General features: G+C 42.2%; 1 protein-coding gene across 1 annotated transcript in view; it reads left to right on the top strand.

Annotated features, from left to right (window-relative positions):
- The first annotated feature begins 17,466 nt into the window (after positions 1 to 17,466).
- The window catches only part of LOC107290994 (probable E3 ubiquitin-protein ligase HERC6), a 41,977-nt gene continuing 32,215 nt past the window's right edge, over positions 17,467 to 27,228 (top strand). Inside the window, exons 1-5 of the mRNA XM_015819944.2 lie at positions 17,467 to 17,749; positions 19,899 to 20,055; positions 21,553 to 21,629; positions 23,127 to 23,354; positions 26,573 to 26,667. Coding sequence (XP_015675430.2) covers positions 17,467 to 17,749; positions 19,899 to 20,055; positions 21,553 to 21,629; positions 23,127 to 23,354; positions 26,573 to 26,667 — 840 coding nt within the window. The remainder of the gene's footprint in view (positions 17,750 to 19,898; positions 20,056 to 21,552; positions 21,630 to 23,126; positions 23,355 to 26,572; positions 26,668 to 27,228) is intronic.

Here is a 27,228-nt window from a genome sequence, read left to right as displayed (position 1 = left end):
AAAAGAGGAACCTGAAGAAAGAAAAACAAGAGTTGAGATCCAGAACATCTGCCCTACATATAATTAAAAGACAAAGTTTTTCATAAATTGAGCTCAGCTCCTTGGGACTACATGTTTCAGGTTGTTTTCCTGGCAGCAATATGGACGTGGTTTCCATGGGAACCTCTTGCTGGCCAGGTTCCTTAAGAGCTAAGCTGTAAATTGGCTGCCTGGCCTCCGCTTAACATGTTTATGTGTGTAAATCATTATTTATAAACCATGGTTTTTTTGGTGTGATATGTTCTGTTGACATAACCAACTGGCAATTATTCAATGAATAAAGAGCAAGTGGTCTAAGGCTCAAGCCCTCAAGCTGTTGGGGAGAAGGGGGCAGTTTCACTGGAAGATTCCCACCTCATCCCATGGATCATCTGTCCTATTGGATCATCTGTCCTATTCGGCAGCAAGTCAGAACAGAGACTATAAAAGCACAATATAGAATAAGACACATTTAGTCTTCTGCCAGCTCAAGGATGAATGGGTAGCATTAACTGAGCCATGTAGAAAAGGCTCTAAAGAACTTGCAAAATTACCAATTTGCAATATATTTAGCTGCTTTTTGTGTGTGAGAGATTTATTTTTACATACAGGTCAATCCAACGAAGGGAAAAGACATTTTTTAGAAAGAAAATGCTATTTTCTTCTTCAAACAGTAGAGAGAAAATGACTGGCTCAAAGCCATCTAACTTGGCTTTTGTGCCTAGGGCAAGAGTAGAACTCATGTTTCCCCAGCTCCTAATCCATCATCTTAATTACTAGACTCTTATGTTTTTATACATGTATGTATACATCTCAGTACTGTTGTGGTTTGCAAAAGAAAATCAGAGACCGCTACTTTTCCTGAAACAGTTTTTTTTATATAAATCTATATGATAGACAGTCTCTCAGTGATTTTTGTGTTTCTCTACAAGAGCAAGAAATAAATATTATAAATAAATATCTCTATCCCTCAGGCCAATGCTGTTATTGAGAATTTAGAGTAATGAGAGGACTTTAACCTCAGCTTGGGTAGTATTGAGGATTATGTGTGTGGGACTTGGTTTTTGGGTGTCAAGTAAATTTCGTTGTATATGTATACTATGTACGCACATACAATGACAATATATAATAAATAAATAAATAATAAAATAAAATAAAATAAAATAAAATAAAATAATAAAATAAAATAATAAAATAAAATAAAATAAAATAAAATAAAATAATAAAATAAAATAAAATAAAATAAAATAAAATAAAATAAAAGTTCTTACAATGGCAGATTGAGCATTGAATAATCTGTGGCAGTTTGAGAGCAGAATCTTCTAGTCACCACGCAAGAAAAACCTAAGGGAGCAGACCAACACCTAAAGAGTTAAAATAAGTTCAGTGGAAGTTTTTTAAAAGTTGTACAAGAGGGAGGTGAGGACATCAGAACAGTGACCTTGCTTGCCAAATTCTATCATGCATCACTAATGGAAATTCTTCAGGAAGACATACTCCAAAACAGTGGTTCTCAACCTCTTCTTCTCCACGGACCCCCTTTAAACACCTTTTGTGGCCACAGACCATGGTCACGGACCACCAAGACTTAACTCAAAATTTAAATCATAACATTCAAGACTTCAAGGACTCTGTGACATTGCAGGGCTCCCCCCAAGGGTCCGTTGAGAACCACTGCTCTAAAAGACAATGAAAATAAAATCTCTGTCATTGCAAAAGAGGGGCGGGAGAAAGGGGAATAATCCCTATTTTCAAAAAAAAAATCCATAATTCTAAGTTTTTTTTAAAAAGGCACAAAATTGCTTCTTTGCTTCATTGTCCCTATCCATTCCCTTCAAACTTAACCATTTTGAAAATTTTCAGAGACATAACTGATGGGGAAATACAGCTTTCTTCTTTCATATAATCTAACTATCTATGAGTCATGCAATTCAGAGGCACCATTTCCTTCTGCATATTTCAAAGACCGGAATGCAAATAAAGCTGGTTATAGCGTATGACTCAGTTCTTCAAGAACTGATGTTAGTCACTATCGAAGGGATATTTGTATTTATCCTGGTATGAGATAATGAGTAAAAAAAAGTTTAAGGAATTCCTTTTTTTAGCTCACTATGCGTTTAGATAATCACAACAATATTTTAAGAATTAAAGTTAATAATTACTATTTTAATACTATTCAAAACAATGGGTGGATGGTAATTCAGGTTACCTTGTATTGGTGAGCTGACTACAATTGTACTATATTGCAATTTCATAGGGGGGGGGAGAACCACTAATGTTCCAGGAGTTGTGAATTGCAGTAACTCCAACTAGCAAGTGAAAGATACTGGAGGAGGCCATAATTCAGCAGCTTTTAGAGACCTTCAACCCCCCAACTTCTCTTATAAGCATTTAATACTTGAGCATCACAGTTGCATCACTGCTATAGAGCACTGCATGGTAAAACAACAGGACAGTTTTTTCCCTCATGCCCTCACTCTGCTGAGCACCTAATTTTCATAGTAATAATAATAATAATAATAAAGTTGGAAGGGACCTTGGAGGTCATCTAGTCCAACCCCCTGCTCAGGCAGGAAACCCTATACCATTTCAGACAAATGGCTGTCCAGTCTCTTCTTAAAAACCTCCAGTGTTGGAGCATTCACCGCTTCTGGAGGCAGGTTGTTCCACTGGTAAATTGTTCTAACTGTCAGGAAGTTTCTCCTTAGTTCTAGGTTGCTTCTCTCCTGGATTAGTTTCCATCCGTTGCTTCTTGTCCTGCCTTCAGGCGCCTTGGAGAATAGCTTGACTCCCTCTTCTTTGTGGCAGCCCCTGAGATACTGGAACACTGCTATCATGTCCCCCCTCGTCCTTCTCTTCATTAAACTAGACGTACTGTCTAATATTTATGTATATTTACTCATGTAGCATGGCTGTAGTATTATCCTTATCTTTACTACCCCCTCTTATTGGTATTATTATTCTGTTGCTTCGCACGTAGAGAGCTTCTGCACCAGAGACAAATTTCTTATGTGTCTAAGCACACTTGGCCACATAAAGTATTCTATTGTAAAACACAAAAGATATCACCACCATAATTCCAGTTTATTTACTTAGCATATGGCAGGGGTAGGCAACCTTGGCTCTTTTATGACTCGTGGACTTCAACTCCCAGAATTCCTGAGCCAGCAGGAATATGGCATCTACAGAGGTACAAATTTAGTTTAAAGAAAGTGTCAATAATTCCAGTAAGTCTGAACCTATGGACCGGCCCATGTTTTCATTCTTATTTTTTAACTGGGACATGCCCATATCAGAAATATGTAAGTGAGGTCAAAACTGAGGAAACTTCTGTGATGTTTCTGCAACTTCCCAATGAACTCCAAGCAAGTGTTAACCAAGTCCTAGGCTGCTTAGCTTCCAAGATGCTGAATGTACAGGTAGTCCTTGACTTACAACAGTTCATTTAGTGACCGTTTGAAGTTACAACAGCACTGAAAAATGTGACTTTCACACTTATGGCCGTTACAGTAACCCCACGGTCACGTGATCAAAATTTGGTCGCTTGGCAACTGGCTCATATTTATGACGGTTGCAGTGGCCTGGGGTCACGTGATCACCTTTTATGACTTTCTTACAAGCAAAGTCAATGGGGAAGCCAGTTTCGCTTAACAACCGTGTCACTAACTTAATAACTGCAGTGATTCACTTAACAACTGTGGTAGAAAAGGTCGTAAAATGGGGTAAAATTCACATAACAAATGTTTCACATAGCAAGAAAAATCTGGGGCTCAATTGTGGTCGTAAGTTAAGGACTATCTCAGGGGTAGTCAACCTTGGCTCTTTTATGACTCGTGGACTTCAACTCCCAGAATTCCTGAGCCAGCTAAGCTGGCTCAGGAATTCTGGGAATTGAAGTCCACGAGTCATAAAAGAGCCAAGGTTGACTACCCTGGACTACCTGTAAAAACTGCAAAGAAAGGAAAAATGACATTCTACAGGAGAGATAGGGAGAGCTAGTCTGGTGTACGTCATGTGACGTCACCCATGTCTGGGTTAAGGCATCAAATTAGAAACCAGGTGAGCCACAGGCCCACCTTAGGAGCAAAGTCAACAGATGACCTTGGACCAGTCACACCCCTTCAGCCCTAAGAAGGAGGCAATGGCAAACCACATTTGAAATCATCAAGAAAACTAGATTAGACTGCCTAGTGTATGTAGTGGGCAGTCACCACAAATCAACACTGACATAAAGGCACACACACCTTAAAACCAGAGGATATGTAACCACCCACAATTACTTAACATAATGCAAGTTACTCCCAAATAACCATGCAGATCTTTGCTCCTCAATGAATAAAAAGCAGAACTTCTGGATATTAAGCCACCTTTCCCAACGTATTTAACTTCTAGGGGACCAGTATTATCATATCACCAGGAGAGCCAAAACCAGAGGAAAGGCGGCTGAGGGTGCAAGGTGCTTGTGATTGCACACGGCACCCCCAGCAATTAATTTCAACAGGGTGCAATTAAAGCAACTCCGGGATTTCGATGTCACAGTAAGAGATCCTCGACTGAGTTCACGGGCTAGGTTTAAAAACGAACTGGGACACACCGTGAACGGCGCCATGCAAGGCAAAAGCTCCAGGTTCCGACGACCAAAAAACCCAGGCTCCTCCTCGCGTGTCAAGAGAAAGATTAAGCACCCAGGCGCGCCTCTGAGAGAGCCACGCAATCAGCGGAGAAGCCCGGGAGCCCGGCCTTCCCAGGGCCGTACTGGGCACCGCCTTCCAGGGTCTCGCTGCGAATCCTCGGCTGGCGCAGCCTCGCCTGCTCGGCCCTCCTTCTCGGGGCGAAGCGAGCTGGGCGTCTTCCGCATTCTCCGTCCGTTACTCTCGGAAATAACCCGAGCGGTCTCCCTCTCGCACCCCCGCGCCTTGCTTGGCATCGGGCACCGTCCTGTTGTGTGATCGCCTCGCAAGGCTGCCGCTGGCGTCTTGCCTGGACAGCGCGCTCCACAACAGAAAATCAAGGCGGCGTCGCCACTCCCAACACCTGGACTTCAGCCAAGCCACAAGCAGGGTTGAAAGCAAGAATTGTGAGGAATTCAGGAAGCGTGGATGCCCAGTGGCAAATGAAGACTTATTAATTAATTAACCGCGCTTATATAGCCGCCCAGCTCACACAATGCGATTCTGGGCGGCGTGGAGCAGCGCTCAAATAAAACCGATCACAAAGCATCCATTACGTTCTAGCTGAAATATAGCGCCAGGCACAATTTTTCCACTCTCAAGATGCCTTGGACAACAACTTTACAACCCCCGGGCGTCCAAACTGGGAATTGTGGGAAATGACGTTTCCATCTGGAGGGCACCAGGTTGCAAAAAGCTGCTAGGAAAGGGAGTCCCGTTGAACTTAATAGGGCTGCCGAGGAGCCAGCCGTGCGAGAGGGCGCGCGTCAAAGGCAACGGGAGAGAGGCAATTACAAGGAGTTTACAAATGATCTTTATCTGCGACAGTTAAAATGATAATGCGTTCACGCTTGCACGACCGGAAAACGAGCTCTCCACGTTCAGAAGCAGCGTCGCTTTGCAAAACCGGAGGCGAGGCGCTTCAAATTCAGTTCAATTCATCAAATTGCAACCGTCTTCTCGCGCGCACTGGCAGTAATGAATCGGTATTAAATGCATTTGAAGTATTTAATATTTTAAAATAGTTCAAATTGCTAGAAAATTAACACTTAATAGTAAAAATCCTCCGCGTATGTCTGGAAGTTTCGACACCCCCTCCATTGCAAGAACCAGCTGAGAGGTGCAGGTGACCTTTTGAATCTGCCCCCGCTCCCCCCCAAAAAAAAATGTTACGGGGATACGCCGGCATGCTCCCGCGTCGTTAGGCAGGAGCATTCTTCAGCGGAGAGGCAATCTCCAATGCATTCCCCACCTATGCAGCAATTGCTCCAAGGCTAATTAAGGTGGCGGCTATCTGATGCAATTTAAAGCAACTCGGCGTATCCGCGTAGTAACCACGAGGCGACACAGACATGAAGGAAAAACTACTTTTTTTTTAGTACGCGCGGAAGGGTCGAGGCGAGCCAGCGATGTCCACCCGGTTCTTCCCCGCACAGCATCTCTCCCATAGGACAGGTCGGCTTGGGGATCCCCCCCACCCCACTAATGACTCCCAAACACGCGACTTCCCGCTTTCCACCACGCCGAGCGAGCGACAGACTCGCGGCCTCGCCTAGGATGAATGGAAAACACGCAGGCTCTCCTGGTTCGGTACCCGGCACTAACCGCGAACTCTCGGAGGCGATGCGTAATTACGCAGCAGGCGCAGCCTCTCCGGCTGGGACCCCTCGGCGAAGAGCGACAGTGGATTGACCTCCCTGGCCGATCTTCGAGCTCTTTCGTCAGCCGGCGAAAGGCGCAACCCTCCCTCACCCGCGGCTCTCCTGCCCTATAAGGAGAGCTAGCGGCCCGCCTCTTTTCGCTCCCGGGCCCAATGGCGTTGGCCGCTCCGAACGAGCCTCTTTCCTGCCTTCCTTCCTTCCTTGACAGCCAGGCTCGCCGCGCGGTGGGAGGGCTGCGCATCGAGTGAAGCAAGGCCCGGAGCCGCGCGCGGCTCAGCCTCCGGGAGAGGCGCCTTCCGACCCACCCTCGGCCGTGTCCAATGGCAGCCGCGCGCGGACTCGTGCGTTGGGCGGCTGCGGTGTTCCCCCTCCTGCCTCCTCTTGACGCCGTCTCTGGTTTCGTTCTCTGGGCGCTGCGGAGGCGCGTTAAGGTCCTGCTTGCAAAGTGAGGCTGGAAGCGAGCAAGGCGGGCCAGTGCGCCTGCAAAGTGGCGCATCTGCCTAAGCCAGGGGTTCTCAACCTTTTTAATGCCGCGACCCCAACCGGTCGTAAGTCGAGGACTAAACCGGTTGTAAGTCGAGGACTAAACCGGTTGTAAGTCGAGGACTAAACCGGTCGTAAGTCGAGGACTACCCAACCGGTCGTAAGTCGAGGACTTTCCCTGCCCAGGAGCACCGCGCATGCGTGGTTCCGCCCCCTGCGCCGGCCAAGGCGTAGCTGGCAAGCGGCAGAGACGGAGCAGGCCGACCACCAGCTGGCCCAGCCCAAGGGAGGTAAGGCACCCGCTGGAAAAGAGGGAAAAACATGGCGGACAAAAAAAATGGCGGACAGCCTTGCTTGGCGACCCCCATGAAATGGTCGATCGACCCCAAATGGGGGGCTGACCCACAGGTTGAGAACCCCTGGCCTAAGCGATGGTTGCTGGCTTTCGCAGCGGAGAACCAAACGGAAGCCACCTAATAATATTCAAAACCCACGGAGTAGGAAGAAACCTCCCGTGTGAGAAGTGCTCAGGAAAAAAAAAAGGGGGAATTCTAGAATACAGTAGTTGTCGACTTAGGATCGCAATTGAACCCAACATTTCTGTTGTTGAGACATTTGTTAAGTGAGCTTTGCCCCGTTCTACCAACCTTTCTTGCCACGGTGGTTTAAGTGAATCACTGCAGTTGGTAAGTTAGTAGCCCAGCCAAATGAATCTGGCTTCCCCATTGACTTTGCTTGTCAGAAGGCCGGAAAACATCACCTGACCTTGGGACACAGCAATGGGCATTAAGTGTGAACCAGTTGCCAAGCATCTGAACTTTGATCACATGGTCATGGGGTTGCTGCAAAGATCATAATTGTGAAAAAGGGTCACAAGTCACATATTTCAGAGCTGTTGTAACTTTGAATGGTCACTAAATGAACTATTGTACATTAAGGACTCCCTGTAATTTCATTGTCCTCATGAAAAATTTAAATACACGTCAGGAAGCCACGGTACGTACAGAACATGTTGAAATAAACTGGCTCCAGATTGATCGATCTATCTATCTATCTATCTATCTATCTATCTATCTATCTATCTATCTATCTATCTATCTATCTATCTATCTATCTATCTATCTATGTACCTACCTACCTACCTACCTCCCTCCCTTATAAGGGGACTCTGGTATCCTCTTTCCTTATTTGTTCAAGTTATATTCTGTATATATATATCAAAAGAATTTGAATTGGAAGATGAGTCTGTTTGTTAAAACTGGAGGAATAAACATCAGTAACCTGTTGACACTGCCTTCATGGCTCCAAATGAAAGGATCTGCAAGCCCTACTTCTAAACATCAAAGAGCATAGTGAAAAAGTAAAACTTTTACTTTCAAGAAGTAAAACTTTTGTTGTTACTTTCTTACTTCCCTAATTAGGGATAAATTCAAGAAGTGCTATCTAGATATATAAATACATGAGCTGATCATATCTGGGGGCAAACAGTACATTCTACCAAGCGAATAACTATTATCTTGGCTTACACTAGATATAAAAGAACAGTAAGGGCCTTAGGAACTATGATTTTCCTAATAGCTACCTGGAGAATCTAAACAGGCATCAACAGCTAAGTTGGCATGGAATGAACCCCTCTCTCTGGTTATCCTACTCAAAATTGTAGCTTTTTAAAATTTTTACAAACATTTTTGTCAGGTGCAGCTGAGTAGGCCCACATGTGATGAGATATCTTCATTTTGTCATATTATTCATTTTGGAAAAAGATTATTTTTTCCTCAACAACCAGAAAGGTGATCATTCCATGGTACATTAGGTTAACATCAGAGCAGAAGCAAAGTCCGTTTTATTTCTATCATTGCAACAACTACAATTTAAGTAAGATGTAAAACTGCCTATGTTCAGAGTAGTTCTCTATTTCTTCCCCATCAGGGTCTTTGTGTTCTGTCAGGAAGGCAGAAACAGTTATAAAGCAGGAAATGGAGAATGGAAGCATAAAAACAGTATTAATTGGGTGCATTACAACAAATAACAATTGTAGCAGCATAGTTTGCCAGTTGGGTAAGATCTACCCCTCCACCCCCTGCTTGGATGTGGGGTTGGCAGTCCATGCTGCCACCCTCCATCTTCTGGGGAGAGTAAATTAAATTAATTTTATACCACCATTCCTCCTGGCACTGTAGCATTGAGGAAAATCAGCCCTATTTAGTAAAATAGGTGGCCATTAAAATAAGGTCTGGGCGAATTTGTTACAGTCATAAGTCACATTTTTCAAGATTGTTGTAATTTTGAATATAGCAAAAAAGAAAGAAACCCCTCTTAGCACTGATAATGTTACTTAGTTTGGTAATGAGATGTCTGCAAGAAAACAACCAAGTTCACAGAGCACCAAGGACCCCTCATTTCAATCCTGAGCTATAAATATGCCCCTCTGGGTACACAAAAACTAATTTTACTAACAGGAGCTCGGGTAGGAGAAAGGCACAGGATCCAGTGAAGATACTTCTGTTCCTCTCTTTCACTATTTGCCCTGCTGGTCAAAAGACTCGGAGGTGACAAGGGATGAGGTCACGTCCAATAATTCCCACTGGCACAACTTCTTTGCTTGGCAGTTGCCAGCTGTTCATTTGGAGAGCAGCCTCTTCGGGGCTGGAAAACATAATTGGCTTCAAGCCTCAAAACACGTGCAGTCAACCTTAGAAATCAACTCCTGGGCTTGCATCAGCTTGCGTTCCTGAAGCCAAAAGTTTAAAGGTTCTGGATTGCACATGCTGATGAAAACAAATCCAGCCAAAGTGGATTTTAAAGTGACCGCGTTTATTGTGCCTACAGAAAGAGATCTTAATTTTGGGCAGAGAACCTTACTCCTGTAGTAAGAATGCTTTGAACTGAGATAGAATTGCACAGGAAATAAATTCCTGCGCAGACATTAGGAGCAAATCTTACTCGGTGGAATTTATTCTCAGGTAAAAGTGTAACACTGCATCCTAAATAAATATGCAAATGCACATCTGTGTACCAAAACTGATCTGTTGCTTTGTTGCAACATTTGCCAGCACTGGGTAAATATACACTTTTGCAATTGCAGGTATACAAAATATTAACAAAATACAGGTAGTCCTTGACATATGACCACAATTGAACCACAATTTTTTGTTGCTAAGCAAGGCAGCAGTTGAGTCAGTTTTGCCCCGTTTTATACGATCTTTCTTGCCCCAATTGTTATGTGAATCACTGCAGTTGTTAATGACATGGTTGTTAAGGGAATCTGCCTTCCTCACTGACTTTGCTTGTCAGACGGTCGCAAAAGGGGATCCCGTGACCCCAGGACACTGCAACCGTTATAAATATGAGTCAATTGCCAAGCATCTGAATTTTGATCATGCGACCCTGGGGATGATGTAAGTGTGGAAACCAGTCATAGGTCGCTTTTTTCAGTGCCATCGTTAACTATGAACGGTCAACTAAGTGAACTGTTGTAAATTGAGGACTACGTGTATGCAATGCTTTGCAAAGTAAAAAAAGTGGATCCACAGCAGAAACAAAAGGTTAGATACGACCATGGGTGGAAAAAAAAAAAGTTGAGAAACACTGGAATAGGCAAGGAGTAGGCAAACTTGGCTCTTTTATGACTCGTGGACTTCAACTCCCAGAATTCCTGAGCTAGTATGGCTCAGCTTGGAAACTCTCCCTTTCCCCTCAGCATGGCTGGCTCAGGAATTCTGGGAGTTGAAGTCCACGAGTCATAAAAGAGCCAAGGTTGCCTACCCCTGGAATAGGCCATCCGGCCCAGAAAATTTGAAAACCTTCATCTGAATTTTGCCATGGAAACCACCCGAGGAAGACCATATACAAGGAGTCACAGACACGCCTGAGAATTAATTTGTGTATCATCCTGACATGTATTTTCACTAAGGCACCTTCAACAACCACTAACTTCACCACGAACCCTCAGAAATATTTTTATACTTTCCATTTCTGTCTTCATTACTATCTTTGTAAGGTTCAGTTCTCCCCAGGGGGAGAAGACGCTCCTACCAGTGTACCAATGAAAGAGCATGAAGATGGCCCTCCCCTCCTTGCCATTACTTCATTGTTTTTTTGTGATGCAGCCTTGCTATTGACACAGTGCTTACGTTTGGGGGGGGGGGGAGAAAGGTCACTCAGACGGTTGCATAGCTCTTTATCTGCTTCCTTCGTTAATGCTTCATTGTACTGGAACAGGGGAAGTTGGAAATCAATTTCTTTCTTTTTTTCTTTTCCATTCCTTTTGTCTCCCTTTTTCCTCAACACTGTGTCCTACTACAGTAGTGGCCAAAATTGTGGAAACCTTTTGGGAAAAGTGTATTTTTGAGGTTTGATGGCTAATAACACCACTTTTTTTTGGAGTGGTACCATAAAATTATGTATCAACGGAAAGATAATTTAATCAAGAATGTAATGCAACAAAGTTTGTTCAATTATCTGTACTGTGACAGGAAGGCCTGGAGGAACGTTGTCCATGAGGTCGCAATGGGTCGGACACGACTTCGCAACTAACAACAACAAACCAGAAAAAAGAAGCACAACTTGCTTAGGTTGATATCAGGTAGCTTTCTTTCATCTGATTGTAGCCAATGAGCATGAGTGTTTAGAGAGCCAATCAGCTGTCATCTTGTTTTGGCAATGAGCCAATCAGATCACAGCAGGATTCAGTTATTGATGTCATGTATTAAAGCTGAGAGGAGGACATTTGTCAGTGTGTTATGTGATCGCTATCAAGTTGATTGGGGGTTTTTTTGGTGTTCTTTCATTTAGTGAGCTTGTAAAGCGTTAATAAAATTAAAGTAATGGTGCAAAGAGTTGACTGGTCACCCAGAAAGCGATGTAAAATAGTATTATTAAGTGAACAAGGCTACAGTTATAAAGAAATTAGAAGAAAAATTGGTGGAAACTTAACCAAAGGTGGCATTTCTACTGTACACTTTTCCCAAAAGGTTTCCACAATTTTGGCCACTATTGTATTTGCTTTGAATTTTGTATTTTACAACTTAATAAAATATTTAAAAAAGAGACTGCTGCATAGCTCTTTATCTGCTTCTTTTAAAAAGCATACAGATAGTCGACTTGCAAAAGCTCATTTAATGACCGTTCAAAGTTACAACAACAATGAAAAAAGTGACTTATGACTGTTTTTTACACTTACTGTAGTGATCACATCGTCTTGTGATCAAAATTCAGATGCTTGGCAATGGGTTCCTATTTATGATAGTTGCAGTGTCCCGGAGTTATGTGATCCCTTTTTTGTGACCTTCTGACAAGCAAAACCAATGCGGAAGCCAGGTTCACTTAACCACTGTATTGCCAACTTAACAACTGCAGTGATTCACTTAACAAGAGTGGCAAGAAAGGTCGTAATACGGGGCAAAACTCACTTAACAAATGTCTCACTTAGCAACATACATTTTGGGGTCAATTGTGGTCATAAGCTGAGGACTATCTGTAATGAAACGGAAGGTGAGGCATTATAGTGCTTTGACTTCAAAAGGAAGGCCACACTTGGAATACTGCATCCAGTTTTGGTCACCACGATGTAAAAAAGATGCTGAGATTCTAGAAAGAGTACAGAGAAGAGCAACAAGATGATTAGGGGACTGGAGGCTAAAACATATAAGGAACGGTTGCTGGAATTGGGTATGTCTAGTTTAACGAAGAGAAGGACGAGGGGGGACATGATACCAGTGTTCCAATATCTCAGGGGCTGCCACAAAGAAGAGGGAGTCAAGCTCTTCTCCAAGGCGCCTGAAGGCAGGACGAGAAGCAATGGGTGGAAACTAATCAAGGAGAGAAGCAACTTAGAACTAAGGAGAAACTTCCTGAAAGTTAGAACAATTAACCAATGGAACAACCTGCCTCCAGAAGCGGTGAATGCTCCAACACTGGAAGTTTTTAAGAAGAGACTGGACAGCCATTTGTCCAAAATGGTATAGGGTTTCCTGCCTGAGCAGGGGATTGGACTCGATGACCTCCAAGATCCCTTCCAACTTTTTTTTATTATTATTATTATTATTATTATTATTATTATTATTATTATTATTATTATTATTATTATTATTATTATTATTATTATTATTAGCCACAATATTGGATGTCACTTTCATGTTTAATTCTCCTATTCTTGAACCTGGATCCATGTATCATGTAAATATGCCTGATCATAACAGCTCAGGGTTTTTTTTGAATAGATAAATAAATGTTTCTCTTTGTGTTGCTCCTTTCTGAGCTTCCAAACACAGTTAATTTTTACAGTTTTATCTGGGTTTGAATGCATATTAATATACAGTATGCATGTAGATACACGTATCATATTAAAATTTCAGGGTAGGATAAAATAAAATTACAACAATCTTAAGAATTCTTCCATAAATGACTTAAGTACAGATATAGTATTTGGAGGGGGAATTGACAGTTTCTAGGCAGATATGCATTAAAAACAACAAATTTACTCTTCTATGGAAATAAATTACACGTTGTAGCTGTAGGAGAAATCAGTTAAATAAATTGCATCTGTTTTGTATGATTATTTGGTTTAAATGATTGTGGCTACACCCCGTTACACCCTAAACTCTACCTTGCTTTCCAAATAAAATTATGCTTTCACATTTCCTCAAGGGCAGTACTACAAGGTGGTTTTCTTACAAATTAAGTGGGTTGAGGTACCTTTTAACACTTCTGCTTATGTGAAATGTTCGTGTTTGCTTGCAGCAACTGATAAGAAAGCAACTGATGCTAATCTAAAAGGAACATACATTTTTGTAATAATCATATGCTCTTCTGCTAAATCTCATCTTTCTCCATTCACAGAAATCAAACTCAAGATAATTCAAGTAACTGTTTTGCTTGGGTAATATGAGGTCATTGCTCTCTATGTACCTTAATCCCAGCCGGCACAACATATAACAAGTACCACATAAGATCTAAAAATATATACTGGGCAATAACAATATATTCAGATATTATACATTATGTCATCATTAGAGCTGTGGTGGTGCAATGGTTAAAATGCAGTATTGCAGGCTAATTCTGCCGACTGCCAGCAGTTTGATCCTCATCGGCTTAAAGTTGACTCAGCCTTCCATCCTTCCAAGGTTGGTAAAACGAGGACCCAGATTGTTGGGAACAATATACTGACTCTGTAAACCACTTAGAGACAGCTGTAAAGCACTGTGAAGTGGTATCTAAGTCTAAGTACTATTGCTATCTTTCGTAAGTGTTTGGCGCCAGGTTTTCCGAAGTCAGCCTTGCTTCCTCTTTCCTCCAGGAGGTATCCAATGTAGTGCAATTTTTGGATGCTGGGCTTTAGAATACATTAAAAAAAGCCACATTCTATGTTCATTCACAGTTCTTGGTAGGTGTTCTAAACTTGATCTTTGCAGTACCTAATTATTGTTCTTTCATTCATTTACTTCCGACTCTTCATGAATTGATGGACATCATTTTGCCAAGTCCATCTCTAATACCAAGAAGCATGTAACATACAAAGAATTAAGCACAGTAAAATAACAAAAGCTCTTGATTATATGCCATAAAGACACTGTTGACTTAGTGACAACATAGACAACACTGAATTAGTCTTAGTATATAAATTATATGAGTTAATATAATTGAATATCGTTACATGTGTGTATAATGGATTTTCTTTTAAAATGCCACTTTTTAAAGTTTTGGTGTTTAAAACACTGCTGGACAAATTTTCTGTTCAAATATTTGTAGATACTGAATTGTTGTCGATTTTACTGGATTTCAATGACATAGATTTACTATTCGCTTTATATCTCTCATTCTCAGATTCTTGCTGTGAAATGTAAATATTGACATCCTGTGATCTTATTATATAAAGATGACAATCTGAGCATAAGTTTATTTGAACATTTATAGTACTGAACTCAACAGATTGGCTAAACCTGTTGCTGGAGTTTCAGCCAAAAGAGCATTTTGAGTCTAAGTTCACCCTGTGAATTAAAATTACAGGAAGTATCACACATTACTATATATTCATGTAAAAATAGAGATTTGTTAATAAATAAAATAAAATAGTGATGTGCTTTATTACTATTATAACTTTACAAAGGAGCTCCATATTTTTTTTTTGTCCTTCTTCCTAAAACTTAAATTACACAAAATCAGTAAGCATTTCCTTTACCTGCTTTCTGGGCCAAAGGCCTCCCCAGAGAAACCCAATTCAAACTTCTACTCTCTGTGCTTGTCTGTCACCTCAGCTACATCCTCTCTTAAATCATCATTCAAATAAATATGATTTTGTGCTAATCAGAGAGCGCTTAATTCTGAGTAAATATTTTTGATGTACACTGCCCTCTATGGGAGCAATCTAGTACTTCATTTTATAAAGTGGAGCTCAAGTTTTTATTTAACAATATTGGTAGCCCACCCCAACTCCTTGTGTTGCAAAGAACAAAGCAAAAATCACATATAGGTAATCCTCAACCTACAATCAAAATTTCTGTTGCTAAGTGAGACATTTGTTAAGTGAGTTGTGCCCCATTTTATGACTTTTCTTGCCACATTTGTTAAGTGAATCACTACAGTTGTTAATTAGTAACACAGTTGTTAAGTGAAACCGGTTCCCCACTGACTTTGCCGAAGGTTGCAAAAGTGATCACATGACTCTGGGACACTGTGAGTCAGTTGCCACGCATCCAGAGCGATGCTGCAACGGTGGCAAATGTGAAAAATGGTCATAAGTCACTTTTTGCAGTGCTGCTTGTAACTTCAAATGGTCACTAAATGAATCGAGGACTTCCTGTACATTGGAAAAAACAAAATATAAAACAAATATAATCAAATATCCTAAGTTAGGTGGCTACAATTTATCAGGGCTTAAGCGTATTGGAATAATCCTGATTTTGTTGGCTTGAGGAACACAAAAGAGGGTTGAGTCCATTCATAATTCTATGGTGAGACCTATCATCTAGTCCACACCCCACATATTTCTCCAGGAGTCAAGACTCTTTTCCACCTTGAGTTCTGGACAAGCATCAGCCTTACCAGGTGTACTACTAGACAAACACAATCAGAGGAGCTAATTTATTGTAAGTAGAATGTAACAGAATAACAGAGTTGGAAGGAACCTTAGAGCTTTTCTAGTCCAACCCCCTGCACAAGCAGGAGACCCTACGCCAGGGGTAGGCAACCTTGGCTCTTTTATGACTCGTGGACTTCAACTCCCAGAATTCCTGAGCCAACCATGCTTTCTTCAAGTTGAAGTCGAGTCATAAAAGAGCCAAGATTGCCTACCCCTGCCCTATGTCATTCTGGACAAATGGTTGTCCAATCTTTTCTTAAAATCCTCCAGTGATGGAATACCCACAACTCCTGAAGGCAAGCCATTCCACTGATTAATTATTCCATCGATTAATTAATTATGTCATGAAATTTCTCCTTAGTTCCAGGTTGCTTCTCTCCTTGATTAATTTCCATCCACTGTTTCTTGTCCTGCCTTCAGATGCTTTGGAAAATAAGCTGACCCCCTCGTATTTGTAGCAGCCCCTCAGATATTGGAACACTGCTATCATGTCACCCCTCGTCCTTCTTTTCACTAGACATACCCAAATCCTGCAACCATTCTTCAGATGTTACATGTTCATTTTATTCTACATTAAGAGAAACATGCATGTCTGAAAGCACAATTTCCCCACCATCTCTTTTACAGCCTGAGAAATTAGGGCAGTGATGGCGAACCTTTTAGAGACCGAGTGCCCAAACTGCAACCCCAAAACCCACTTATGCATCGTCGGGTGCCGGGTGGGTGTGGCCCATTGGGTGGGCATGGCTGCGGTGGTAACGGCAGACTGGGTGGGACTAAAAGTTCAATCAATCAATTCCAACTTTGCAAGATCTTTTTTTTTCCGCTAGAAGTTGAAATTGACTGATTGATTGAACCTTTTTTTTTGCACACGGCGGTGGAGGCCTAAAGCGAAAAGGTTTTATAAAACCCAGCTGAAGGCCTAGCACTAGGGCGGCAGCACGCGTGCCCACAGAGAGGGCTCTGAGTGCCGCCTCTGGCACCCGTGCCATAGCTTCACCACCACTGAATTAGGGTCTCTTCTGAACCTCTTGCCGCACCCACTCTGCTGTCTCTTATCTTACGGTGGTCCCTCAGGACCAGTTACCCAAGCTGATTCCCACTTGCCATTATAACCAGACAATGAGACCCAGCTCCAGCACAGCAGTGTAAGATCAACAACGAGAGAGCTTGCCTTATCAAGTGCCACCAGGAAGAAGCCAGGGTAACATCCCGTCTGAGCACCGTCCTTAGAAAGCCAGGCGGAAAAAAACTTCCTAGCCACAGTTGAGCAACTTCCCTCTTCTATTTTTAATACACCTGCACCAGCCAGCATCTTTTCAGAAGCAGCTGCCCAGATCTCTCTTAGGAGACCCCGGCCTGAATCAGAGGAAGTTTGCCTTCCTGAGTTTTCAACGAATCCAGCAGGACCGCGAAGGGATCGGAGCAAGTGGGCAGGGCTCTGATAGACACCTGTCCATCAAAAGTGAGCCGCCTCGAGGTGATACCCAGAGAGGGAGGAAGACTGAGCTCCACCCCGATTTTTTTTTTTCTTCCCCGCTGGGAGAAATCTTGGATGGAAGGAGCCAGAGACCAAGGACCAAAACGCGCCATGCTCTTCTGTTGGGGGGACGGCTCCTACGGGCAGCTGGGCTTGGGCGAGGAAGGGGCCTCCCAGCCGGTCCCTCTCCGTCGCGGTCCGCCAGCGGTTGGTGTACAAGAAGTAGTCCTGGTGGCTTGCGGGGAGCGGCACACGTTGCTGCTCCAAGCCGACGGGACCCTGGCTTCTTGCGGGGACAACGCCCAGGGCCAGCTGGGGAAGACCCTCTCCGCCGGACGGCGGCGGTGCTACCTGCCAGGTAAGAGCGGGGCCCAGCCGGCCCTCTCCGAGCGGCCTTCTTCCCTACATTTTGCCCAGGTTGGCCCTTCCAGCCCAGGTGTGGCTTGTTAGGTCGCGGTTGGTGGAACCCACCGCCCACTCAACGCCCAACCAGCTCGCTGGGCCAACAAGGGATCGGTAACCACTCGGTTCCCATCGTTTAGTTTCGCTTTCGTTTTCTCGAGTAGCGCTTCTGAAAACGAATCTCTCCGCGATCGCTTTCGATTTCCCCGTTTGCGCTGCGTGGGTGGGGCTCCCGTCCAAGTTGGGGATTCCAGTAGGGGAGGGTTTCCCCCCCCCCCTATCAAACAGCACCTTCCCTCCGCAATGGACACTTTGCAGTAGGGTTGCCAGGTCTGCTTCCAAAAAATAGCGGACAAGCGGGGGGGGGGGGAGGGTGTTAAGTAGTAAAAAAAGTAGACTGCATAGCTTTAGATTACATACCATTTCATCATAAAGCTTTTGAATAAAAAAAATGTCCACTATTTTGTGGGGAAAAAAATAGTGAACATAATGTGAAAAAAGTGGACTGTCCACTCAAATAGTGGACACCTGGCAACCCTACTTTGCAGCTACTGTGTCCTGAGAATGACCTGATTTACCTGGATAAAGGCGAACGCTATGGATCCCGGATCTTCCAAAGAACATTTCTCGTGGCAATAAATGAAACCGTGGGCGCTCGCTGTCCGCAAATTGAAGTGGTCCCTTCTCCCGCTCCTTACTCTTAAATGCCCCGTTTAAATTCTGTTGTAATTCCATTTCCATAAATGGCCGGTATGGATAATATAGCCAGCGGTGTTGTTGTTTTTTTCTTTCCGATTAGGGATTTCTCTCTTTTGCCCTTTTTAGCTCTATAAGAAAAGAAAAGACAGGAAAAAGTGAGCAATTTCCTTTTTGCCCGTCTCTCGCCCCTTTTCTTAAACTAGCTGTAAAAAGGCCTCTGTAGAAGCAGTCTTTTGTCCCGCTTCTTTTATAGAGCCCTGAATTAAATCATAGGGGTATAGGATAGATTGAATGTACCAAGTAGTATTTCTTTGGGGGCAGAGTGTTATAGAGGGCACACTTTGAATGCACTGTCGTTCGGGCAGAAGGACCTGTTTCTTATTTCTCATGTAAAGGAAGTGGGGGGTAAAAAACATGTCTAGTTCAAAGCCTGGAGTAAGACGCTGGAAATAAAATGGAGGCTAAGATGCTGGAAATAAAACGGAGGCTGCTCAGGAAAGAAGGTTCTTGTTTATTGATGAGCAGAACCAGCAACAGCATGCAGTTCTGGGAGAGCTGACAAAATGGCTGAGTGCATGGATGGATCTTGGATGCATGGATGGAGACATGCCTGCCTGCTCCAAGGCAGGCATGTCAAACTCGCAACGTCACATGACGTCGTGCGATGTATCGGGACTTTCCCCCCATTGCCTGCAATGGGGTGGGCGCAGTTTCGGCCTGGCGCATCCGGCCCATAGGCTGGCAGTTTGACATGCCTGCTCCAAGGCACCACCAGTGTCCTCATGGTCATGTGATCAAAATTCAGGCACTTGGCTATTGGCGTGTATTTATGAGGATTGTGGTGTCCTGGGGTATCAGTGTCGGGTCTTGAACCGGGGTTGTCAGCTTTGCAGTTGACAAGCTCAGCAACTTTAAGGGCTGAGTCATCATGCCCTGGACAAATGGAAGACACCCAAAGAAGAGAGAAACAGACTCTGCTCTGCTTGGACAGCAGGGTCTATAAAGTGGGGGGAAATGGCTAACTACTGCGCAACCACATCTCTTCAGCAGAAAAGAGGAAAGCAATGAGAATGGACACCTACGTGGACCATGGAAGTCAGCATTTGCACTTTTCTGTCAGCACTTCTATTCTGTCATGCCCCCTCATCTCATTCCCAGCCTGTGGGTAACCCAGGATAAATTCATCCTTAGCTACATCAATGTGAAAGTCATGTTGTCTAGCCTTTTTGAGACTAAATAAGAGCAGGCTCAAGGGATATGGAATATGTTGGGCTGTGTCCTGCATTACCCTGGAGAGAAAGTGGGAAGACCAGAGAAACAGGGTGAGGGTCAGCATTTGGTCTTTCCTTGACCCTAGGATCCTTCTAATAACCATGCAAATGAATGTCCTTTTTTCTCCTGGAAAGAACCAATCCAAGCCTTGGAAACCCAGACGATCATCTACATAAGCTGTGGAAAGGAGCACTCATTGGCTATCAGCAACCAAGGGAGGGTATTTTCATGGGGAGCTGGTGCTTTTGGACAACTTGGCACTGGGATACTAGAGGACTCTTTGATTCCAAAGTAAGTAACTGATTCACGTTTTTGTCAAGTAAGCTTGTCTGGGGTATAGGAGTCCTTTAGTCAAGAAAACACAGTTTTGAATCCTGATTTAATTGTATACTTGGGACATTCTTCTAGATGTGTTCCATGCTGCATTTATCACTTGGGATAAAGGTGTAGCTTTCCAAACCCAAGAGGGAGATGTTAGGGAATGAATCTGTGACCTTCTGCACGTTCCTTTTCATAGAGGTTTGCAACAGGTCTACATCCCTCCCATAGCTGGAATGGGAGGCTTTCTGGTGTAGGTGCTGCTTCTTTAGACAGTTGAGGAAGCCTTGCAAAATAGCACTAGCGATATTGCAATAGCACTTAGACTTATACTGTCCCCTAGTGCTTTACAGCACTCTCTGGGCAGTTTACAACATCAGCATATTGCTCCCAACAATCTGGGTCCTCATTTTAACAACCTCGGAAGGATGGAAGGCTGAGTCAACCTTGAGGCAGTCAGGATCGAACTCCTGACAATGAGCAGTGAATTAGCCTGCAATACTGCATTCTAACCACTGCACCACCACAGCTCCTATTCATGTTAGCCTTTGACGAATGAATGAATGAATGAATGAATACCTTAAAGCAGTGGTTCTCAACCTTTTTAATGCCGCAACCCCAACCGGTCGTAAGTCGAGGACTAAACCGGTCGTAAGTCGAGGACTAAACCGGTCGTAAGTCGAGGACTACCCAACCAGTCGTAAGTCGACTTTCCCTGCCCGGGAGCGCCGCGCATGCGTGGTTCCGCCCCCTGCGCTGGTCAAGGGGTAGCTGGCAAGCGGCAGAGACGGAGCAGGCTGACCACCAGCTGGCCCAGCCCAAGGGAGGTAAGGCACTCGCCGGAAAAGGGGGAAAAAAATGGCGGACAAAAAAAAATGGCAGACAGTCTTGCTTGGCAACCCCCGTGAAATGGTCGATCGACCCCAAATGGGGTCCCGACCCACAGGTTGAGAACCACTGCCTTAAAGGGTAACCAATTTATTCTTACATATACTTTCATGATGCACAGTTTACTTCATCAGTCTCCTATCTTATTATTTGTTCTATTTTTAAAATAAAGCTTAGTTTCCCCTAACCTAGTCCCCTCAAATATTTTGATTTATAACTCCCTTTAGACCCTGCCAAGGATGATGGGAGTTACAGTCCAGCTAATCAAACAGCATCAGTGTGGCACAAAATCATCCTAAAATAGCAACTAAAGAAAGAAATGATTTAATGGATTAATGGATAACTCCAAAAAGTCTTCAATTACAATATTTTTCTCAAATTAGCATGTATCTAATGTAATTAAGATTTGAAATCATTACTATTGATTAAAATGTCATTTGATAATTTTTTGTAATGCTTATACTATTATTTAATTAATTGACAAAGCCATTAAAAATGGTAATATCCATGCCAAGAATCTTTATATGATGATATCCTGAATGCTAATGAATTATTTCTCTTTTTGTTGGATAAATTCTGTAGGAAAATAGATTCATTATCTATGTACAATGTTATACAAATTGCTTGTGGACAGTATCACTCCATAGCACTAACTAAAGGTAAGATTTTATTATTATTATTTTTGCAAGAAGTTTTGCTTTTTTCTTGCTTAATTTTGATTGGGGGCAAGGAGCTCATTTTTCTCTTAATATCTTTATTACGTGCATCTACACACATGCTCCTTCATAGTTTAAGATTTTCCTAGGTAGAGACTAGATTTGTCAAAGATTACTGTAAATCTGCTTTGATACAGAATTTAGAAGGCAAAGTCTGATGCAAACAGATAATTCCCAAGAAGGATTATCTACATCAATGCAATTAAATAACTATTGGTAAATTCCTTTACGTCTTCCTGCTGATTTTATGCTATTCTTTGAAACCATTCCCATTAACTGACCATTTTTTTCTATTATCTTCACTAAGGATGAAACTATGATGATTTCTCAAAAAACATGCATTAGTGAACTGTGGTGTACAGCCCAAAGCTCTTTTCTGAGTAGCTGCAGGATCAGATCCAAAGTTATAAACTACAATAAATAATTGCAAGATGTCAACCTGAAATACAGGGAGTCCTCGACTTACGACCACAATTGAGCCCAAAATTTCTGTTATTAAGTGAGACACTTGTTAAATGAGTTTTGCCCCATTTTATGACCCTCTTGTCACATTTGTTAAGTGAATCACTGCAATAATTAAGTTACTAACATGGTTGTAAAGTGAATCTGGCTTCCCTACTGACTTGCTTATCAGAAGGTCACAAAAGGGGATCACATGGCAACTGTCATAAGTATGAGTCAGTTGCCAAGCATCTGAATTTTGATCACATGACCATGGGGATGCTGCAGTGGTTGTAAGTGCAAAACAGACACAAGTTATTTTTTCAGTGCCATTGTAACTTCAAACGGTCACTAAACAAACTGTTGTAAGTCAAGGATTACCTGTATGCAGGCAAGGAGAATGCAGATCTATGCACATGTTGACATTTACTAGCTTGGTAGTTGTCGTGTGAAAAAGCTCAAGTGAAACTCTAAACTCTATTGCCCCAACCATTTAGAGAAGATAATCAGACATGGAAGATATTTCCACAAAATAGAAAGCTGTACAGCTGTCCTTCTACTTAGAACAAGGGTCTTTAAACTTGGCCCTTTTATGACTTGTGGACTTCAACTCCCAGAATTCCTCAGCCAGGCACACTGGCTGAGGAATTCTGGGAGTTGAAGTCCACAAGTCATAAAAGGGCCAAGTTTGAAGACCCCTGACTTAGAATAAATGGCAGTGCCAAGCTTGTGGGCATAAAAGCATCCATGGCAACTCCGAATGGTTTTTGTGATATTCCACCAAAAATCATTCCATGAATCTACAAGATTTCAGGAGAGAGCAAATACAATTTTGAGGGTGTGGTAATTGATAATCCATGAGATCTGGTAAACTTGCAAGATGTTTGTTATGTTAAAAGTTGAGGGGCCGGTAGATCTTTGTCTACTGGAACAAGTTGCCAATTCATATTCTAATGAATGTAATGGTGGTTTTTTCTTCTTCTTTTTTTCCCAATGAAGATGGTCGAGTTTTTTCATGGGGACAGAACATCCATGGTCAACTGGGTCTTGGCAAAGGACTTCCTTCCCAAGCTACTCCATGTAACATTTCCTCTCTTGCTGGCATCCCTGTGGCCCAGGTGGCTGCTGGTGGGGGACACAGCTTTGTCTTGTCTCATTCTGGAGTAGTCTATGGCTGGGGAAGGAACAATGCACATCAGTTGGGTTTAAATCAGAGAACTTCAAAAGGTAAGTCTGTCTTCAATGTATCCCAAGAAAGAGTGTCCATGCTGCTTGTTTACTTCCTTTTATTTCTCTTTTTTTTATTAAACAATTTTTATTAGTTTTCCATTTTGCACCAACAGAAGCTTAAGAGCCAACGTGGAGATATGGTGATCAATTACAAAAAGAAAACAATAGCATTATAAATATACAGTTCACACAATATTTCTTAAAATTTCCCTCTCTATCTATATATAATATTATAATCAAATTGATCCGAATAAAATCATTCATTAATATATCTTTTATTTCTCTTTTATTGAAGAGAAAAAAATAATTTTTGGAATATCAAGAATCCAATGATCATGTACAATAAAATAACAGTAAATCATTTAATAAATGTCTTTATTTTGTTCTATCAAACAGAAATCACATCAGGCTTTCATCCTGCAAAGTACATGTTATATACAGTGAATAAGTAAAAGTGGGTTTCATGTCTTTAGAGTAAAATACTTCCCTCACCTGTCTGATATCTGCAGTTATCAGCTGTCATGGTTCCGAACTTCGAGGCATTGTTTACCATAAAGAATCTTTATTCGAGAAGCATAGCATCAGCACTTACATAGCCAAAGCCAAAATCTGAATTCGCCTCCCCTGAGTACATAGTATCAAAGCACAATTCCCTCCTCTAATTTACAGTCATAAATCACATTCTCCAATTAGTTTGAAATGCAGACTTTCCCTCCAGTTCTCCAACCCGCCAATTCTTATCATCTCTTATTTCAAAAACCTTGGTTCTCACACTAGTTACAGTATTGTTATGTCTAACTAAACTCCCATGCACATTCCTCCTCCTCCCCGCCAGTATCATCTAATTCTAACTCCAATTCTAAGAGTAAAATATAAGAAGGAAAATGGTTGCATCTCCATATGTTGTCAAAGCAAAAACATCCAATGTTAGCAGCGTTGACATCAGCATTATTAAAACATATTAAGCCAAAGTATGTTTGGTTTGATTTAAATGTTTTGATATCCCAGCCATTGTGGATTGTAAACATGGTGTTTGTCTTAGTATGTTGCAGTTGTTGGCCACTTGTGGTTCATTTAATAAAATATAAAAAAAAAACCTGGCCTGATTGGTGTTTCCAGAAAGGCAACCAGGATTTCTGCCAAGTCTTTGAAGGTTGCCTAATGCTGGATCTTAATTTAAGAGATAGAGAAATTTACTCTTTTTTATTATGATCATAATCTCAGCTTATAAACAAAAGGATTCAAACCTAAAGGTTGCATCTATATAGATGAAGAAATCCCTTGTTCTAGATCAGGGGTAGGCAACCTTGGCTCTTTTATGACTTGTGCTGGCTCAGGAATTCTGGGAGTTGAAGTCCACAAGTCATAAAAGAGCTTTCCCTTATATCCTTAAGAGCAGGAAAAGACAGATCCCCTGTAGACTTGCATCTGGATAAAACTGGTTTCCACCAAGCTGGGCAAAAAATAAAAATTTAAAATTAAAGCTTTTAGAATAATGTATTAAAGTATTGATAGACTGACTGAAAATCAGCAGTGATGAGTTAGAAATGGTGATTCACTTAAAATAAAACCTGAGTCTATGGAGATTCTCAGTCATCCAGGTCATGGTTGTCCCAAAGTGCTTTTTCAAGAGGCAACTGGACTTTCTTTGCTTTTCCTTGAAGACACTTCACTTTTCATCCAAGAAGCCTCTTTAGTTCTGCAGAACAGAACTGAAAAAGCTTGGATGAGAAGCGAAACATCTTCAAGGAAAAACAAAGACAGTCCAGTTGCCTCTTGAAAAAGCACCTTTGGGATAAAACCTGAGTTTTAAAATAAGACTCAGAAATATAAAGATGAGGGAGTCAAACTATTCTCCAAAGCGCCTGAAGGCAGGACAAGAAGCAACGGATGGAAACTAACCAAAGAGAGAAGCAGCCTAGAACTAAGGAGAAACTTCCTGACAGTGAGAACAATTAATCAGTGGAACAACCTGCCTCCAAAAGCGGTGAATGCTCCAACACTGGAAGTTTTTAAGAAGAGACTAGACAACCATTTGTCTGTAATGGTATAGGGCAGACATGTCAAACTCACAACGTCACGTGATGTCGCGTGACGTATTGGAGCTTTTCCCCCATTGCCGGCAATAGAGTGGGTGCGGTTTCCTCGTGATGCATCCAGCCCACGGGCTGGCAGTTTGACACCCCTGGTATAGGGTTTCCTGCCTGAGCAGGGGGTTGGACTGGATGACCTCCAAGATCCCTTCCAACTTTATTACTATTATTATTATTATTATTATTATTATTATTATTATTATTATTATTATTATTATTATTATTATTAACAAATTGGAGATCTTAACTTTGGGGAACTTACAAAGGGACTGCTTAAGACTCTGCAATATCATGAAGTCTTTTTACTAACTTTTGGGAATTAAATTTCAACAAAAGAGGATTTGGGGTAGGGTGTGAGTTAGCTTCTAGGGGTAGACTTGTAAGCCAATCAGTTGATACTTTGGATGACCTGATTTGATTCTTTTAGGTGATTGGTATAGGATAGGTCCTCTTTGGCATAGGACTTAATCCTAAGAGAGGTAGTTTCTCCCTAGATGATCTAATAAGTCAGGCTGACTTTGATTGATCCCTTAAGCATATATTTTTGTTTAGAAAAAAAATGTCTGGCACAGGATAGAAGTGGGTTACGTTTATCATATCCAATTTTTAAAATAATATCATTAAAATATCTAAAATATATAACTGGCATAATTATTAATTATTAAATAATTAATGAAGGTTATTATTTTAAAATTGTTATGAGTTTGAATGATGGGTTCAAAGTAGAATGTGAGCACAAAAAATGGTAGTGATGGCTTGAACATGTGTTTGTTCCCTTGTCAGCCAGGCTGGCTCAGGAATTCTGGGAGTTGAAATTCACAGTTCATAAAGTTTCCATTGTTGCCCGCTCCTGGTGTAGACAAACAGCTGCTTCTCAAGCCAGGTTCTTTGTCCCTCACTGTCAAAGACAGTGACAGTTTGAAGATTTTGGAAACATTTTGGAAACATCTAAAGTGGCTTTTCAAAGCTTGCTGTGACTACTTTAATTCAATTTCTGTTACACTCGTGATTTTAGTCACAGTAGCTTAATAAATAATGGCGTATTTTAATAAACTTTGGGATAGTTCTTGGAATATTCATGTAAAATGTTACAATATTCTGGTGTGGTTTTTGTTTCAACAGAACAGATCTTCAAACCCTACTCAATAGGAGCCCTGAGAAATCTTGAAGTGACATATGTTAGCTGTGGAGATGAACATACAGCTGTGCTTACCAAGGTATTCTCTTTTTAAACGAAGTTTTCATATTGTTAGCAGCAGTTTGTTAACTGGATATTGGGGATTGTTTTGTAGAATATTCAGGAAGCTTTGAGTACTACATGTAAGAAATGATGGAACAGATATGGTCTCTATGGTAATATGGTCTCTATGGTAATACAAATTACCATACAAATTTGGTAATACAAATTACCAGCTACTCTACGCACGGTCACTCAAGCCCTCGTTGTTTCTCGCCTGGACTATTGCAACGCTCTCTACATGGGGCTCCCCTTGAGGTGCACCTGGAGGCTCCAGCTAGTTCAGAATGCGGCCGCGCGGGGGATCCTGGGGGCTTCTAGATGCTCCCATGTAACACCTCTCCTGCGCGAGCTGCACTGGCTGCCTGTGGCCTTCCGGGTGCACTTCAAGGTGTTAGTAACAACCTTTAAAGCGCTCCGTGGCAATGGACCTAGGTATTTGCAAGACCGCCTCCTACCAAACACCTCCCTTCGACCAGTCCGCTCCCACAGAGAGGGCCTCCTTAGGGTGCCGTCGGCCAGACAATGCCGGCTGGCGACC

The sequence above is a fragment of the Protobothrops mucrosquamatus genome, unplaced genomic scaffold, assembly GCF_001527695.2.
Source record: "Protobothrops mucrosquamatus isolate PMUCROS unplaced genomic scaffold, P.Mucros_1.0 scaffold1023, whole genome shotgun sequence".
NCBI classification, from domain to species: Eukaryota; Metazoa; Chordata; class Lepidosauria; order Squamata; family Viperidae; genus Protobothrops; species Protobothrops mucrosquamatus.
This window is presented reverse-complemented; position numbering and strand designations above follow the sequence as displayed.